The sequence below is a fragment of the Ambystoma mexicanum genome, chromosome 10, assembly GCF_040938575.1.
Source record: "Ambystoma mexicanum isolate Mex_15411 chromosome 10, UKY_AmexF1_1, whole genome shotgun sequence".
Taxonomy (NCBI): Eukaryota; Metazoa; Chordata; class Amphibia; order Caudata; family Ambystomatidae; genus Ambystoma; species Ambystoma mexicanum.
In genome coordinates this window covers 1242045221-1242061093 of record NC_090932.1, presented here as the reverse complement: position 1 = coordinate 1242061093, position 15873 = coordinate 1242045221, and the positions used below count along the sequence as shown (strand labels likewise).

The window sequence follows — 15873 nt, the reverse complement described above, 5'->3', positions numbered from 1 at the left end:
CAGTTATGCATCTGTATTGTAGTATCCCTCTTTAAAGCACTCTGTTGCTTCTCAAAACTAGGTCCATGCTCAATAAATACAATAATAATAATAATGATGCTTGAAATGCAGATAAGCTTGTGGGTTTCCTTGATAAAGTCTCGAACTGGAACAGTCTTGGGGAAAACTTGATCCCTCATTGTTAGTTAGCTATACAGGAACCCTGAAGCATCCATTTCCAATAAAGAAACATGCGCCCAATATTTCTCTCATCAGAGACGTACCAGGTAGGGGGCCCTCTGTCTCCACTTCAAATAGGGTACCAATGCTAATATGGTGTTAATATGTGCTAATTAGACAATGACGAGGTTAAAGATATTGAAATTGAATGCCACGTAATGGGGTTTACACATAATGTGATGGAGTCACTTATAAAGAGAGCAGGGAGGAGCCTAGAAGGCTCTCGGGGCCAGGAAAGCCACATGCTCTGATGTGACCCTTCCTTGATGGTGGTCTGGGTTAATCCAGTCTCGTCTCTCAGTACTTGCAGCAAAACCATTCCAGCAGGAAAGCCAGCCCATCAATACTAGTGATGAGATGTTTTACGCAGGAGAAGTGAAAGGGGGCCCCCCCCATAATGGTGTATCGGGTTGCAGTGGTCCCTGCAGGCAGACGACAACCCAACACAAGGAGGGTTTAGAACTGATCTAGCTACCCATATATCTGCCAGAGACACTGTATAAAAAAAAATAGAAAATACTAAGGTCTTCAACGATGTAGAAAAAACAATAGAATATTCTTGAGGAAGTTGGGGAATGGGAAGAGGTTTGATTTCTGGACTTCAAAGTATTTAGCAACGGTTTTATACTTGAGCAAGATTGGCTATGGTTGGAGTCTCTGAAGTACTAAATCCCCTATACATTATCTGATCTTGAGAAAGTGTCACGGATGGTTCAAAGAATATTCCAACACTCTGAGACAGGTCAAGGGGGTTTTTATTACAATTGTAATGGGTTTTATGGCGATCCACACTCGTATAGTAAAGCACCTTCTCCTTAACCGCTGGCTAGTATTTATGGATTATTAACCACCACTGTCTTGGTTCTAACTTGTTCTGCAAGCGACAGCCTGAAGGCAGAATGCCATATTTATCCAAATTCACAAAGAAACATGGGTGTAATTCTAGGGGGGACAGGAGTGTTTGTCTTCCCCCTCCCCAATGACCCTAACTCTATCCAGTGGTTTGTAATCTAAATGGGTATACGATTGTGCCTTACAGACACTCTACCCAACTTGGTGATCTTTCTATCATCTCTCCCTGCTTGTTCCCTTCCTCCAACTACTCTCCTCAAACTTCACCCTTCTCTACTTCCCTCGTTGTCATCTGTCCCTCCGATGTCTCTCGTTTTTTCCGAGCCTTGCATCCACTCTTATGTTCTTACTTCCTCTACAAACCTGCTACTCCCTCAACACTATCACTCCTCCCCACCTCTTCCTCAGACACCCCTCCTTTCACTCATGCATGCACATCAAAATCGTTCCATACACTCTCCTAGCCACTCATTACACTGTTCTTCACACTCAACACGCAGAACCACTTGCACTTAGTAACCAATACCTTACCTGCTCCAGAAATCGCCTAAAAACACTGCTTCTCCTTTCTTCCTCTTGTGGGTCTCTTGGTCTGCCACCTCCTCCCCTAACCTCACTCAAGCAACCCACACCCTACTGCTTCCTGCTGTCCTCTTTATGCTCCCCTCCTTCTGCCATTGGACCACTTACCTTGAACCATCTGGCCCGGGTTTTCCACCTGGAGGGGTTACAAACAGCAAAGATCTTAATTAGTGGGCTAAACCCCACCCCTTTTCTGTGTGCGGGCCTGCTGAGGAATACTCAGAATATCTTGATTAGATTTAGGATACTGAGAATGGAAATTATTGTGCCGGTTAATAGCAACGGAAATATACGAAAATGTTGCCAAAATAACTGCGACCAGGCAGTTACCGCGACTTTCACCCTACACAGTTTTCCAACTCCCATTACTGTGCCCAAGCGAAGCGGGGCTGTACCCCGCTCTCCTTGGTCGCAGAAACTGGGGTTGTCCCCCACTTATCATTATGGTAACATGAGAATAAGAACAAAAAATAAAAAGGACCCAGCAGCGTCAGCACCACCCCACATAAGTGGGAGGAACTGACACTGCAGGGGTACAAGAGTCAGCAGCACACAGAGAAGAGTGCCGCAGTAAAGGTAAGTGGGTGGGGGTGCGAGTTGGAGGATTGTGGGCCAGGGCATGCGGGCAAAAGTTATTTATCTGATCACTGTGCTGCGCCGTAGTTGGAGTCGACATTTTTGTCAGCGGAATTACGGGCGGTGCAGTGATCACATAGATCCATAGCAACCATATTTGGTACACACAAATTAATTTAAGTTCTAACTAGGGCGGATGCGATCCACTAAAGTTGTATTTCCTTTGATTCTGCAGTAGGAAATTGCCATCTTCAAGTTGGAGACATTCCAAGATGCAAAACTATATGCAGCTACTCATGCAAGTTCTTGTACATCAATGCCATCAAAAATATATTTCCTTTGGTCTCTTCTTCGGCTTGATTCACACAAAATCCAGCTGGTGGCTTTTATACGACAATGGAGGTTCTTAAATTGTACTCTCAAAGTGGCATTGTGCAAGAACAAAGGGAGGCTGACCGTGCGTTTATATTTGGACCCATGATAGGGCAACTAATTTGGTTAAAATTGCACACCACCTCAATGTCAGCGAACATAACCTTATTCACTCATTTAATTCTACATAAAACCAACTACTTTGGTCCGGATGTAAAAGGGCTCTGGCTGGACCTTTGGTTTTTCCCCTGGGATTTTACCGTATATGTTGCTTTCATGACATTTTATTGAATTCTGGAACAAACGCATGAGGTAACATGCACTCAATAATTGGAATCGTACTTCCTTTCTTCCCAAGATCATCATCCTAGGTGAGTCATTATTGGTGGTGTATTTATTTGGGAATGGCACTGGGCCGGCAGCAACTTGTGGCAGCAGACTATTGCACATACTGACTGCCATCGATTTTGAATACATTCTTGATAACTTTCTCTTTGTTGAGTCATCCTTATTAAAAGAAAAGGTGTATTGTTAACATGTAAGAACAAAGCTGTAAAATGATTGCAAAAGTGTCTAAAACTAAGGGCCCCATTAAAATAGTGACATCATACTAATATTACTTCTTATAGAACCTAAGATTGAGTTGCCAAAACCCTCATGGATGAATAAATTAAACAGCAGTGGGGTCTATTTGCTTCCTCGAATGTCTTCTAGTCTAAATTGACCAAACCCCAGCACAACTCTTACCCACTGCTCATGGGTGCATTGCACTGGACATATTCTGAGGGATCGTATGCTGGTCACATGAAAACATCTCAACTTGAACAGGCAGAGTACCACAAGCTCGATCCAAAAACCCTTATAAGTGGTTGAAAACCTTGTGAACCCCCAACCACCTAAAGCATGCCACATACCTCCCCACATAATGCTTCTAACATTTCCTGCCTCCTCACATTCACGTAAGTCCTCTCCCCTTTTCTGCTCGAGATGGTTTCTGAAAATGCTTATGTTGGAAGTAGTGGTACCCGAGCCTTGCCTGTGTGTATGTCAACATAGAAAATGCCTCCAATTATTTCTCCTATTTAAAGCCTCATGGTACTTGCAGTATCGCTCCTACTCAGTATGTCACCCATCTCTTTTGGCTACTGAATAACTAACGATCAGGCCCTTTTCAGTTTGATTATGATAAATGAATTAATCATTTTAACTAAGAACTGATGTTTAAGTTCTCACTTTAGTTCTTTAGCAATGACAATTTGTGATTTCTTCTTGTAAGAACATCTTCTTTGCTAGTCCATGACATGTAGCTAACTTAATCTAAATGTGCAAATGCGCTATGCTTCTGATTTTATGAGATTCTAACCTGATTAACTCTACGATGTGTAAATTATCAGATCATCTTGTACTCTGATGGATGTTCACAATATGAGTTTTATCAGCCCTTTCAACTTAAAAAAATGTGACCTTTGAAGGGGGGAAAAAATCTTCAACTGCATATTTTAACGGGTCTGTAGAATAATCAATAGATTGGTTGTTAGGTTACTTTCTCATCCTGCACACAATTTTTGGTCTTTATATAGTCAACTAAAACCTTCTTTTTGTCCAAGTCAAACTGACAATCCTGTGCTCCGACAATACTTTTTTCCTTCCTTGCATCCTGAGTAAAAGGTGGCATGCATTGCATTTAAAACGTGCTCTGTTTATGGGTTGGCAGTCCAGGCCAGGTTCACAACATAAAAGTGCCACCTGCCCACATAAAATGATAAATCATATTCATTGAAAGTTATGACATATGGGTTAGACAAGGCGAAACAATGGTAAATGTTCATGCAATCGTCTTTGTATTGCTAGGCTACCCAAAGTGGTGAATGAGGAAGCAGGGACCAGAAACAGAGTATGTCCCATGTATGCTCCCTTATGCTGTGAAGAGGTACCGTTACCATTTTCTGTGGATCTTTATCAACTCCCAGTCTGTATTTCTTGTTGTCTGTGAAGATGTACTTAATGCCATCTTCATCAAAGGTGTAAGGATCACTGGCGTCTTCAAGGCACACTCCAGATTGCTGCAGCATCTTCAAGGTGTTTACATCACTCTGGGTCTCTACCGGGAACAGACGTTTCTCTTCTAACACTTTGAACCGTTTGTTAGGTTGGGCAAGAAGTCTAAAGAAACAAAGTAACAGATGTTCATTCCAAAACGTATGTTGATCAAGAACAGTCTTAATATAAGAACAAAAAAGTGCACAATGCAAAGTTTAGAAGTGCTTGCTATTGTTCCCCAACTGTTTGCCCCTCATTTTCTCTCGAAAAGCAACATTCTTTTCCTGCTAACTGAATAAAAAGGACATGACTGGAAAGTTTAAAGGGACAAAGAATACTTGCAGAGGTTCCCTCCATATCTGGGCAAACTATAAAATAAATGTGCTAAATCGCACTGTATTTTTTCTTCTCATTTTGGTATGGGGGAGGGCGGATCCCAACATGCCAGGAAGTGAGGATGTGCAATGTATCCAATGCGAAAAGTGGCGCGGAAAAGTGTTAGTGGCTGAGAACCCCTACAATAATTGTCATAGGCACAACACCTGTAATGAAAAAACTAAGGCAAACTGTTCAAAAGAAAGCCCATAAAATAATAAACCAAATATATCAATTAGTAAAATCATATGTAAAGGTAGAAGTCAAAAGCAAAAGTGGAAAATCTTAACTAGATTAAGAATTGCTATCAAATGAAGTGGTTACTAAAGAGCTGCAGGGTTTTGTTAAACTAAATGTTTTGTAACACTTGTAACGTCATATTTGCCTGTTTATTGACATTTATGAAATGAGAAAAGCCATAACGGAATCCTGCAAACTTGTCAACCTGATTCTCAGCAATAACAAAATAACTAAATTGAAGAATGGTTCTTTTATTGGATTCAGCCTTCTAGAAAGACCAAGTAACTTGTGGTATTCTTTACTTGAAATTAGTTTACAACATGGAGGGGGGCACAAGGCATGCAATGATGCAGATTTACAAAATCAAGTAGGGCATGCCCGTTTCACCCTCTTGAATTGATAAACGCTGTGCTCGCAAAATGATGCATAGTTTCGGGGTGAAAATTGTGATCAACATTTTTCCACTCCCATGCAGTCATCTAAATGAAAATCGACATGGTTATGAGATAGTGAGATTATGGTGATGCACAGCTATGGATTTGTTTAACTAGAACTGTAAAGAGGATTTCACGATTGACTACAATTGTTTGCCAATCCGTAATCCATATTGCTGGAGTGAGTCCCTTCTTGAGTCTTTGGTGGGTCCGAAATGCACACTTGTTCAAGTCCATGCTCTGTTTTCCCTTATTTTCCCTAGTCTAACACAAACCCCTTCTTTGAGCTTATTCCAGTGGTTTAAACCTGTGTGTGTGGTTGGTTACTTGGAGTATTGTAAATACTCCTGGGAAATTGAAGGTTATTGAATGATAATTTATATTTTCTCTTGGTTTCCCTCTTCGCCATCTGCTTGTAAACACAATTGTTTGACCTGTTGTCATAATAGCAATGATAAAGGGGTTGAAGAAGGGGGTGTATTCATCCCGGTCTTTCTAACCGCAGTGACTAAAGTTCTGCCATTTGCAGTTCTGTCCAAAATAGTATAAAACCTGGTTCGCTACATTTCCTGACACGTGCAGTACTGAGATATGGGATACATCTGAGCATACAAAAAGGCAACACTTAAACCAAAAAAGAAATAGGAGAGGAACACAAAAGCCATCTACACCTAGAAAGAACTGTTCAACATCGTAAACAAGATGAGAAATCCCCCTGTATGCAATAACACACCAGTACCTTCTCAACAGTTATGCAATGATCTTGCAGATCATTTTAAGAATAAAACCACCAACATAAACTGGATCATACTAAGCAGACCAATCAACAAGATCATGCTCCATCCCATACCTATGCCGGGACCACAGAACAGGCTGAAAGCTTTGTCCAAATGTCGAGACAAACTTCTCAATCTGGTGATAAAAGCAGCAAGGTAGGCTCCCCAATAGATCCCTGCCCACCAGACATCTATAAGTCAATTATTACACATGGCACACAATCGGAATGCTAGTTAAACCTTTTCAAACTCTCAACAGGGAGAGTACTGCAAGCATTAAAATCTGTGTACATCAAACCACTACTCAACAACACATTGGGCGATGTGTAAGATCTCTCAAACTACAGACCAATCTCAAACATTGCCTATCCAACAAAACTATTAGAGACCTATGTCTACGTACAACCACTGGAACATGTGGAAAATCGCAAACTACTGGACCAGGCACAAGTTGGATTCAGACCCCATGAGAGGGACGGAGATAGCACTACTCTTTATATAGGACAACCTAAAGACCAACGCAGACTCCACACAAACTGGGCACTGATACTACTCGACCTCTCTGCAGCATTCGACACAGCCAGCCAGGATTTCCTGACCCGGCAAGGCAGGATTAAAGCCAAACTACAATATGGCCAAACAACAAGTGAAGATCTTTTTGCAGGACCATTTTAGGGCACTAGCCACGTTTAATAGGCATACGCCGTAAACTCTAATGTGCACACTAGAAACACAAAAATTGTAAAAATATAATTGCTACCACCAGATTGACTTTAGGCACTAGGGGGATTCGGAAACTCTGAAGACATAGTTCACCTGTTTTCAATGAAAATTAAGTAGAAGGCCCAATTTGCCCCATCACTTAAGGGAATAACCGACCTAAATAAACTAAAGCTGCTTGTCTGTTGTCCAAGTCCAAAAGAAAATAGGTCATCCGCCCAAATTACCCTCTCTGGGCCAACCACTAATATTAACTAACTTAAATAGACCAAGGAAAGGACTTCTCTTTGCCTGGTCTCTACTCCAGTTCATTCAATATCTTCTTGAATTATACGTCCTCTTGGTAAAACAAATAGTCTCTGCGATCAACTCTTGTAGTTCCTTTCTTTCTGGTACTTTCTGTTGTCCACTTTTTAGACTGTCCTCCAAGGTAACCTTTTCTAACACTCTGGTTATTTGTAGTTTCTTCCGAGGCCTTACCCCCGGGAGTACTTGTTTAAGGTTTTCATCTGCCCCTTTCTAAGCTTCTGTTATCATCAGTTACACTCAGACTTGCAATGTCTCTGGTCTGCCTGGGTGTATCCCAGCCGTATTGTTTCAGCGCCCCTCTCCACTGGGTTGAATATCCCTTTGCATTTCTGTTTATACCATATTTGAGGGGACTCAGCCCTCTCTTCTAGGCCTTTTTGTTCTCACTTGGCTTTGTTGTGTATTAGATAGCTCGTCCTTTGTACTGGGACGAGGCGACTGCTTCATGTAAAAACTTTTTCCTCTCGGTCACTCGTTATTGGTCTCCAACTCATGATATAACTTTAGCCCTGCTTTCTTGTTCGCGAGACTGGGATGAGTTTTCTGTGAGTGATAGTAATATCCTGCGGTCCACCCGCTACGCCCAGTCCCCCAAGTACCTCTTATTTGGTTAGGGGCTGGTTGTTGGGCACAGCTCTCCCTCTGGACTGTTCTCTCACGCTCTCGCTCCCTCTCTGCTTCTCGCCTTCACATTCCAGGGTCAGGGTCGGACTTGTGCTTCGCAATGGGGCTGCTTGTTGGAAGCATGCATCGCTTTCTTCACAGGTGGTATCAGCATTGTTCCAGCTTGTGGTCACGCCACCACCGAGTTTCTATCGCAAGCAAGACTCTCTGTACCTGCCAAATCTCTAGTGTCTCGTCCTCGTGTTCTCTCGCTCTCCATAGGTTGTGGGTTTCACAACTAGCTTGAGCTCCACCTCCAGCTGGTGTAATATCAGGGGGCTTCGTGTGCGCATCAGGTTCCTCTCTCCTTAGCCGCCTCTCAGTTAAAATGACAAGTTACTCACTATAGTGACTAACTTACTCCTAGTCCATAGTCCCCTTTCCTCCATACTGGATGGGTGTCCCTCGCTAGGTAAACCGGAACGCAACCGATTTCACGTATTCCCTTTTCCTCTATACTGCATGGGTGTCCCTTCCAAGGTACGGGAGACAGAAGCTTTTTCACCAGAAAAAACATCTTCCCCTTAAATTTAGAGGCATGCGAGGGTGCGGCCCTGGGAGCATGCATTGCTCTGACCCCGCCCTCCGGCGCCACACCTCAGTCCCCATAGACGCATCGACAATGGATTAACATTGCCTCATGACACCAGTTTCATTAGGGGGCGGGGGGAATGGTGGGACGTATGGAGGAAAGGGGACTAGTCACTATGGTAAGCAACTTAGAATTACTCTTATGTCCCGACCCCTTTCCTCCATACTGCATGGGCGATTACAACTGAATGTAGCCCCAGGGTGGAGAGGAGATCCTCCTTAAGCAAACAGGTTCCTGAGAACCGCCTGTCCGAAAGCCGCATCAGATCTAGAGCCGGCATCCAAACAGTAATGCTTGCAGGAAGCCGAGGGAGTGGCCCAAGTGGCCGCCCTGCTTATGACTTGCCAAGGGACATGGCACTGGAATGCGATGGCCGTTGCCTTGGCCCAGACTGTGGGCATGCATGTTAGGCGGAAGCGGCTTGTGCTGGCCCTCGTACGCTTCTTGGATGGCCGAGAACATTCAGCAGGATATGGAGGCCTTGGAAGCCTGATAGCCTGGACTTGAGGCTCTGAAAGTGACAAACTGAGTCCGATTTGCAGAAGCCATTGGTTCTGTAAAGTAGAATTTCAGGCCACGCCCGACATCCAGGCAGTGCAGCACTCTGTGCTTCATCCTTAGGATCAGCAAAGAACATAGGAAGGACTATTTCCTCGTTCAAGTGGAAAGAAGATGGCACCTTGGGCAGAAATGTTGGGTGTGTCCGCAGGACTACTTTGTCCCTGTGAAAGGTAGTATATATCTGAGACGACCAGCACCTGGATTTCAATGACTGTGCGAGCCGAGACGAGGCCGACTAGTAAGGCCGTCTTGATGGTGACCAGCCTGATGTCCACAGACGCCATTGGCTCAAACGGTTTGTGCGCCAGGTCGCCCTATACTAGGTACAGGTCCAACACGGGGTGCTGCCTCTTGATGGGTGGGTAAAGCCTTGTGAGCCCCGTGAAATGTTTCTTGATAATGGGATTGGAGGAGGAGAAGAGCCCCCGCATCTGAGTACCTGTAAGCCCAAATTGCTGCGAGGTAAGTGTGGCAGATGTCCACCTGCACACCAAAGTGGGCAAGGTGCGCCGAGAAGAGCACCTCTTCTAAAGTACATGCCAGGGGGTCAATTTCCTTGCAGTCTGCCCAGTGGCAGAACCTGGTCCATTTACTTTTATACTGGGCCCTGGTAGCCTTGCTCCTTGCGACCTGTATGATTTCCAGATTAGCCTGGAAAAGGTTGAGGTGCTGTAGCGTTACCTGCTCAGGAACCACGCTGTGAGTGTTATTCCTAAAACAAATCTTCATAATATACCATTGGCCTACCCCTAGATTTGTTATTCCCAAATGTGAAAGGTAGCATATATAGTTCTGAGGCAACCAGCGCCTGGATTTCGCTGACCATGCGAGGTGAGGCCCGAATTGTAAGGCCGCCTTGATGGTGACCAGCCTGATGTCCGCAGACACAATTGGCTCAAACGGTTTGTGCGCCAGGGCACCCAATACTATGTTCAGGTCCCACCCGGGTTGCGGCCTCTTGATGGGCAGGTAGAGCCTTGCGAGCCCGGTCAAATGTTTCTTGATGATAGGATTGGTGGAGAAGATCCCCCTCCTCCAAGTTCCTGTAAGCCCCGATAGCTGCGAGGTAAGTGCGGCAGGTGTCCACCTGCACGCCAGAGTGGGCGAGGTGCGCCGAGAAGAACACCACATCTTCCAAAGTACATGCCAGGGGGTCAGTTTCCGTGGAGTCTGGCCAGTGGCAGACCTGGTCCATTTACTTTTATACTGGTCCCTGGTAGCCTTGCTCCTTGCGCCCTGTATGATATCCAGATTAGCCTGGGTGAGGCTGAGGTGCTGTAGCGTTACCTGCTCAGGAACCACGCTGTGAGGGCTAGTTTCTGTGGCACAGGGTGGATGACCCTGCCCCCCTGCTGCACCAGAAGATGTGCTGGACCAGTCGTGAGGTGAATCAGGGGCATCTCCGAGAGGCTGAGCAGCTCAGCGAACCATTGCCTGGCCGGCCACCATGGAGCTATTAGAATTATTTTGAGCTGGCGAGACTCCTTGATCTTGCAAATCACTCTGTGAATCAGCGGAGTGGGCGGTAAGGCATATGCGGTCATGCCGTTCCACTGGATCCAAAATGCGTCGCCCAGGGAGCCGGGGCCCTGTCCTTGCCAGGAGGCAAACTTGGGGCACTTCTTGTTGTGCCAGGTGGCAAAGATATCCACCTCGTTGTGACCCCATCTGTTGAAGATCTCCTGAATAACGAGGTCGTTTAGCTGCCACTCGTAATTGTCTGCTCCCAACCTGCTGAGCCTGTCCGCCTCCAGGTTGGAAGGCCCAGGGAGGTGGACTGCTGTGAGGTAGATGTTTTCCAGGGCCCACTCCCACATGTTGATTGCCAGTCTGCACAGTGGAGGGGATCTGATGCCTCCCTGCTTGTTGACATAGTACATGCTGGCCGAGTTATCCGTCTGGATGAGCACAACCTTGCCCCTGAGAAGTGGAAGGAATGCTTTGAGCACTAGCCAGATGGCGTTCAGCTCCAACCAATTGATGTGGTATTCCTGCTCCTGTTGATTCCAGGTGCCGTGGACCGAGAGATCCTTCAGGGTGGCTCCCCAGCCCTCGAGCGAGGAGTCTGTGGTGATGGTGATTGCGGGGTGGGAGGCCGCAAGGGCTTGCCAGCCCGTAGGCTGCAGTCCCTGGACCATACATATTGAGAATGCTTGTGCAGCGTCCGCTGATGCCCGTTGTACTCCCTGTTTTAGGTACTTGTTAATAAAACAGCTAAAGATTTGCCAACTTCCTGAGTCAGTCTGATTAATGGTGTCAGAGTAAATCTGCATCCCCATCCATCCCAGATAGAACTACCTAGCTTAAAAGGGACTACAGGTTCAATACTATACAAAATCCCCCACTACAAATATAGTAGAGTAGATCAGTCACACACAATATATAGTAGCTTTTATTCTTGTTTTTAAGAAAGGGGAGTGTAGTAAAGGGGAAAAGGGTGCACAACAAGGTTGCCCTATTTTTCAGGATGGGCATGCTGAACAAGGGGGGGGGGCTACAAAATATGGCCTGCTGAGCTAGACTTGGAACACTGCAGATAACAGTAATAACACCAAGTATTGAAGGCTTAACTCCTTTTTATCCACTACTCTTCCTAGGACAGATCTGTTTCCTCTGTCCTCAACCTAATTCCTGGTCCTTCCTGGCCCTAATCCTAGGGGGAAGGTAGGGTGAGAAACTCCTAAATGAGGCAAGTGAAACATTAACACAAAAGGGAACTTCTCGGGTATACATGTTAGGATAGAGGAATAAATCAAAGTGAAAGGCGGCTAATCTGTGAGAACCCAATGTCCTTATTTTAACTCCTCTTCTAATTCACCCAATTCTGGAGCCTCTTCTCCCAGGAATTCATCCTTGAATATACCCAGTCTCACAGAGTTGCAAGTGTCCCAGCAGACCTTTGCTTGGCATTGGTAGAGGACCCAACAATGTGCTGTACCCTAAGCGCCCCAGGTGTCACCATGCAGTGTACTCGTACTGAGGCAAGGACTTTAGTGTTCACCTTTTGCCCGAGGGGAGCGAGCACGTGCGAGCAAGAGCGAGCAGAGCCAAAGAGCGAATATTCCCCGTCAGACAGACTACTCAGTAATATTAAGGCAGTTTGGTCTAAAAACTACTTGTCGCTTCTATAGCCTTTTGCAATCACTTTGGGTCATACTTCCCCAGCCAATGACATTCGTCCTAAGCTCCACGCCTGGTAGCCATCTTCCGATTTGGTAGCGCAAGAGGAGCTATCGAGGGGAAGGAGGCAGGGGTTTACATTTCCATGCTGGAGAACAGGAGTTACAGGTAAGTAACTCGTTCCTTCTCCAGCATGGGGTCTTACATGGATTCACATGCTCATGAATACAATTACACAGCAGTACACATACACAACCACGGGAGGTTGCAAGGTTTCACAGAAACAATACAATTACCCTTGAAACAGACTCACCTCATGCGAACAGGTTGCAAAGCACTGCTTGGCTGACCAGGGACTCCAAGGAATCCCTGTCAGCACAGTAGAATCTTGTGAAGGTGTATGTAGAACTCTGCATAGCAGCCCTGCAGATGTCAAGCAGAACACCAAAAGAGAGACACACTGTAGTTGCTGCAATGGGCTCTCAGACAGTCTGATAGCTGTCTGTTGGCCAGACATTGGCAATGCATGATACAGCCAGAGAGCCACCTGGAGATTAAAGCCTTAGACAGGACTGACCCATACATCCGAAAGCAACAAAAGTCTGAGAAGTCTTTTGAAACAATGTGGTGCATGCCACATAGCACTTCAAGGCATGCAATACATCCAGTTAATGCAATGCTCTCTCTGCCGGTGAGGATGGCTTGGCAAAGAAAACCAGCGAGACCAAAGGTTTGTTGTTCAAGTGAAAGTCTGATGGAACTTTAGACATAAAGGATGGATGAGTCTACAAGACCACCTTGAAAGGATGGAACGACATATGGAGGTTTACATGAGAGCTTGAATTTCCCCCAACACGTCTGGGTTGAGGTGATGGCCACTAGGAAGGGTGTCTTCCAAGATAGAAACTTTGAAGATGCTCAATGCATTGGATCAAAAGGTGGAGCCATTAGATTTGACAAAACTACATTGAGCTCTGGAGCTTTCACCGGAGGGAACGTCCTGTAGAGGGCCTTGAGGAACTCTTTCACGAGTAGGATACCACAGTGAGAGCTTGCCAGGAGCCAGAGTGCAGCGGGACATAGGGCCAAATGCACTTTGATAGAAGCATGGGCTAGCCCAGACTTAGCAAGCAGGAGCAGTTAAGGCAGAAGCTGCGGGGCTGTGACTCGTAGTGGAGAGATCCTCTCTGAGCGGCACCACACAGTAAAGCATTTCCACTTGTGCTTATAGCAGGAAAGCGTTGATTTAGCTCTGGCCGTAGCTACAATGTTGTTGCATCCCAGAGGTATCAAGTAATGTCCGAAGTCTAGGGCTCCAAGAGCCAGGCGTGGGGTCGTGGTGCAGGATTGATCCCCCTTTGTTGGACAGGAGGTCTAGACAAGGAGGTAGATTGACAGCTGGAGCCACTGACGGATGGAGAAGATCTGTGTATCAGATCTGACTGGGCCCCACCAGTGCAATGAGGATCATCTTGCAGCGGAATCCTAGAGTGTATTGATCACAAGTAGCAGTAGGGGGATTGGCGGCAATGCGTGCATGAACAGGCCCTCCCAAGTGAATGAAAAGGTGTCTCCTAGACCGTTGGCCTGAGGATACCTGCTGGCAAACCTCTGGCATTTGGAGTTGGCCAGCATGGCAAGCAGGTCGATCAGAGGGTGACCCAACTTGCTGAAGAGAAGAGATACCTGGGGTCTGTTGGAGTTGCCACTCGTGGAAAGACCATAGCTCCCTGCTGAGCGAGTCTTCACAACACCATTGAACACCTGCCAGGTGAAACAGAACGAGTAACATCTGCTGAGCTATGGCCATGTGCCACAGGATCTGTGCCTCCCGTGAGAGCGAGACCCACCCTGCTACCTGATGTAATTCATCATGGTTGTGTTGTCTGTGAAAACACCGACCACCATCCCCTGGAGCTGAGGCTTGAAGGACTTCAGGGCCCAGAAGACTTTCCACAACTCTAGGACGTTCATATGCAAATCCTTCTGCTCTGTAAGCGACTGATCTCTTGCGTACAGCTGGCCTGTGTGGGCACCCCAACCTTCCAGAGAGGCGTTCTTGAACGTCGCCTGATGAGCAGGGGCCTAAATAGGAGCTCCCTACAACAGATGATGGTGAATGGACCATCAATGTAGGGCTTTACGGAAAGCCAGTTTGAGGTTGATCTTGTCGTTCCATGAGCCCATGATTAGTTTTCATCGGGCATCCAGAAACTCCTGAAAGGGTCTCATCTGCAGTCTGCAAAAAGGCACCAGATGGATACATGAGGACATAATCCCCAGCAGGGACTTGAACGATCGAACTGCTTCAATGTGAGCTGCCAAGAATCATTAAACCTTCCCTAGGATGGCTTTTATTGTGTCTTCTGAAGTAGTTAGACACAACAGTGTGTTGACGCGGGCCCCAGGAATAGTGTGTTCTGAAATGGCACTATGCAGCATTTCAGATATTTTATCGAGAATCCCAAAGAAATTAGGGCCTGGATGGACTCTGCAATGTGCTGGACTGCTAGCGCATTAGAGCGGGATTGGGTCAGCCAATCGTCCATGTAGGTATAGATGTAGATTGCCCTGCGCGGAAGGTGTCCAGCCACCAGGCCCAAGCACTTGGTGAACATTCTTTGGGGCAGATTCTAGGCAGACTGGCAGGGCTTTGAGCTGGTATAGTTTTCCCTGAATGACAAAACACAGGAACTTCTGCTGCTTTGAATGGGGATGTGGAAGTAAGCACTCTCCAAGTTGAGGGTCGCCAGGGAATCTCTTTTTCCAGCAGGATGAGCACATGCTGCAATGTGCCATCCTGAACTTTGGAGACTTGAGGACTTTGTTAAGCATCTTATGTCTAAAATGGATCTCCATCCTCCAGACTTTTTCCAGACAAGAAAGTATCTGGAGTACACTCTGCAGCCCCAGAGGTGCAGAGGATCGAGTTCTATTGCCCCTTTAACATGTCTTGAGCCTCCTTCCAGTATCTGTGGTAGGTGCTGGTCTTGTCTGGAGATGGGAGGAATGCAAGAGCAGTTGTCTTGGAATTCGAGGTGTGCCCCTGTTGGATGATATTGAGCACCCATTTGTCTTTTGAGATTTTGCACCACTCGTTGGCAAACTGCGAAAACCGGCTTCCCACTGGGGTGCTGAAGTGAGGGCACGGGCCCTGAACAGGGTCTGACTTGCGTTGGCATCTGCGTTCTAGCAGCTGGAGGACAACGCCACTGGTATCCTCATCTGTAGGCTATGGAGCGTCCCCTATAAGCCTCCTGGGTGGTGGAATGGGAGTGTTGAAGATAGGGTGAAGTTTACCGTTTAGATGACCGAGACCTTCCCCATGGAGGATTGAAAGGACTGCCTCTGCTGGAGACTGCCCAACGAACGCGATGTCGGTGTAATTCTCGATGGACTGGAGGGTCTCTTCGGCAGCTTTCCTGTAGAGATTCTCACAATT

The 15873-nt window shown here is 46.3% G+C and overlaps 1 protein-coding gene across 1 annotated transcript in view; it reads right to left on the bottom strand.

Annotated features, from left to right (window-relative positions):
- MED13L (mediator complex subunit 13L) overlaps window positions 1–15873 on the bottom strand; it is a 2324591-nt gene that overhangs the window by 1032044 nt on the left and 1276674 nt on the right. The window contains exon 11 of the mRNA XM_069619219.1: window positions 4542–4764. Coding sequence (XP_069475320.1) covers window positions 4542–4764 — 223 coding nt within the window. The remainder of the gene's footprint in view (window positions 1–4541; window positions 4765–15873) is intronic.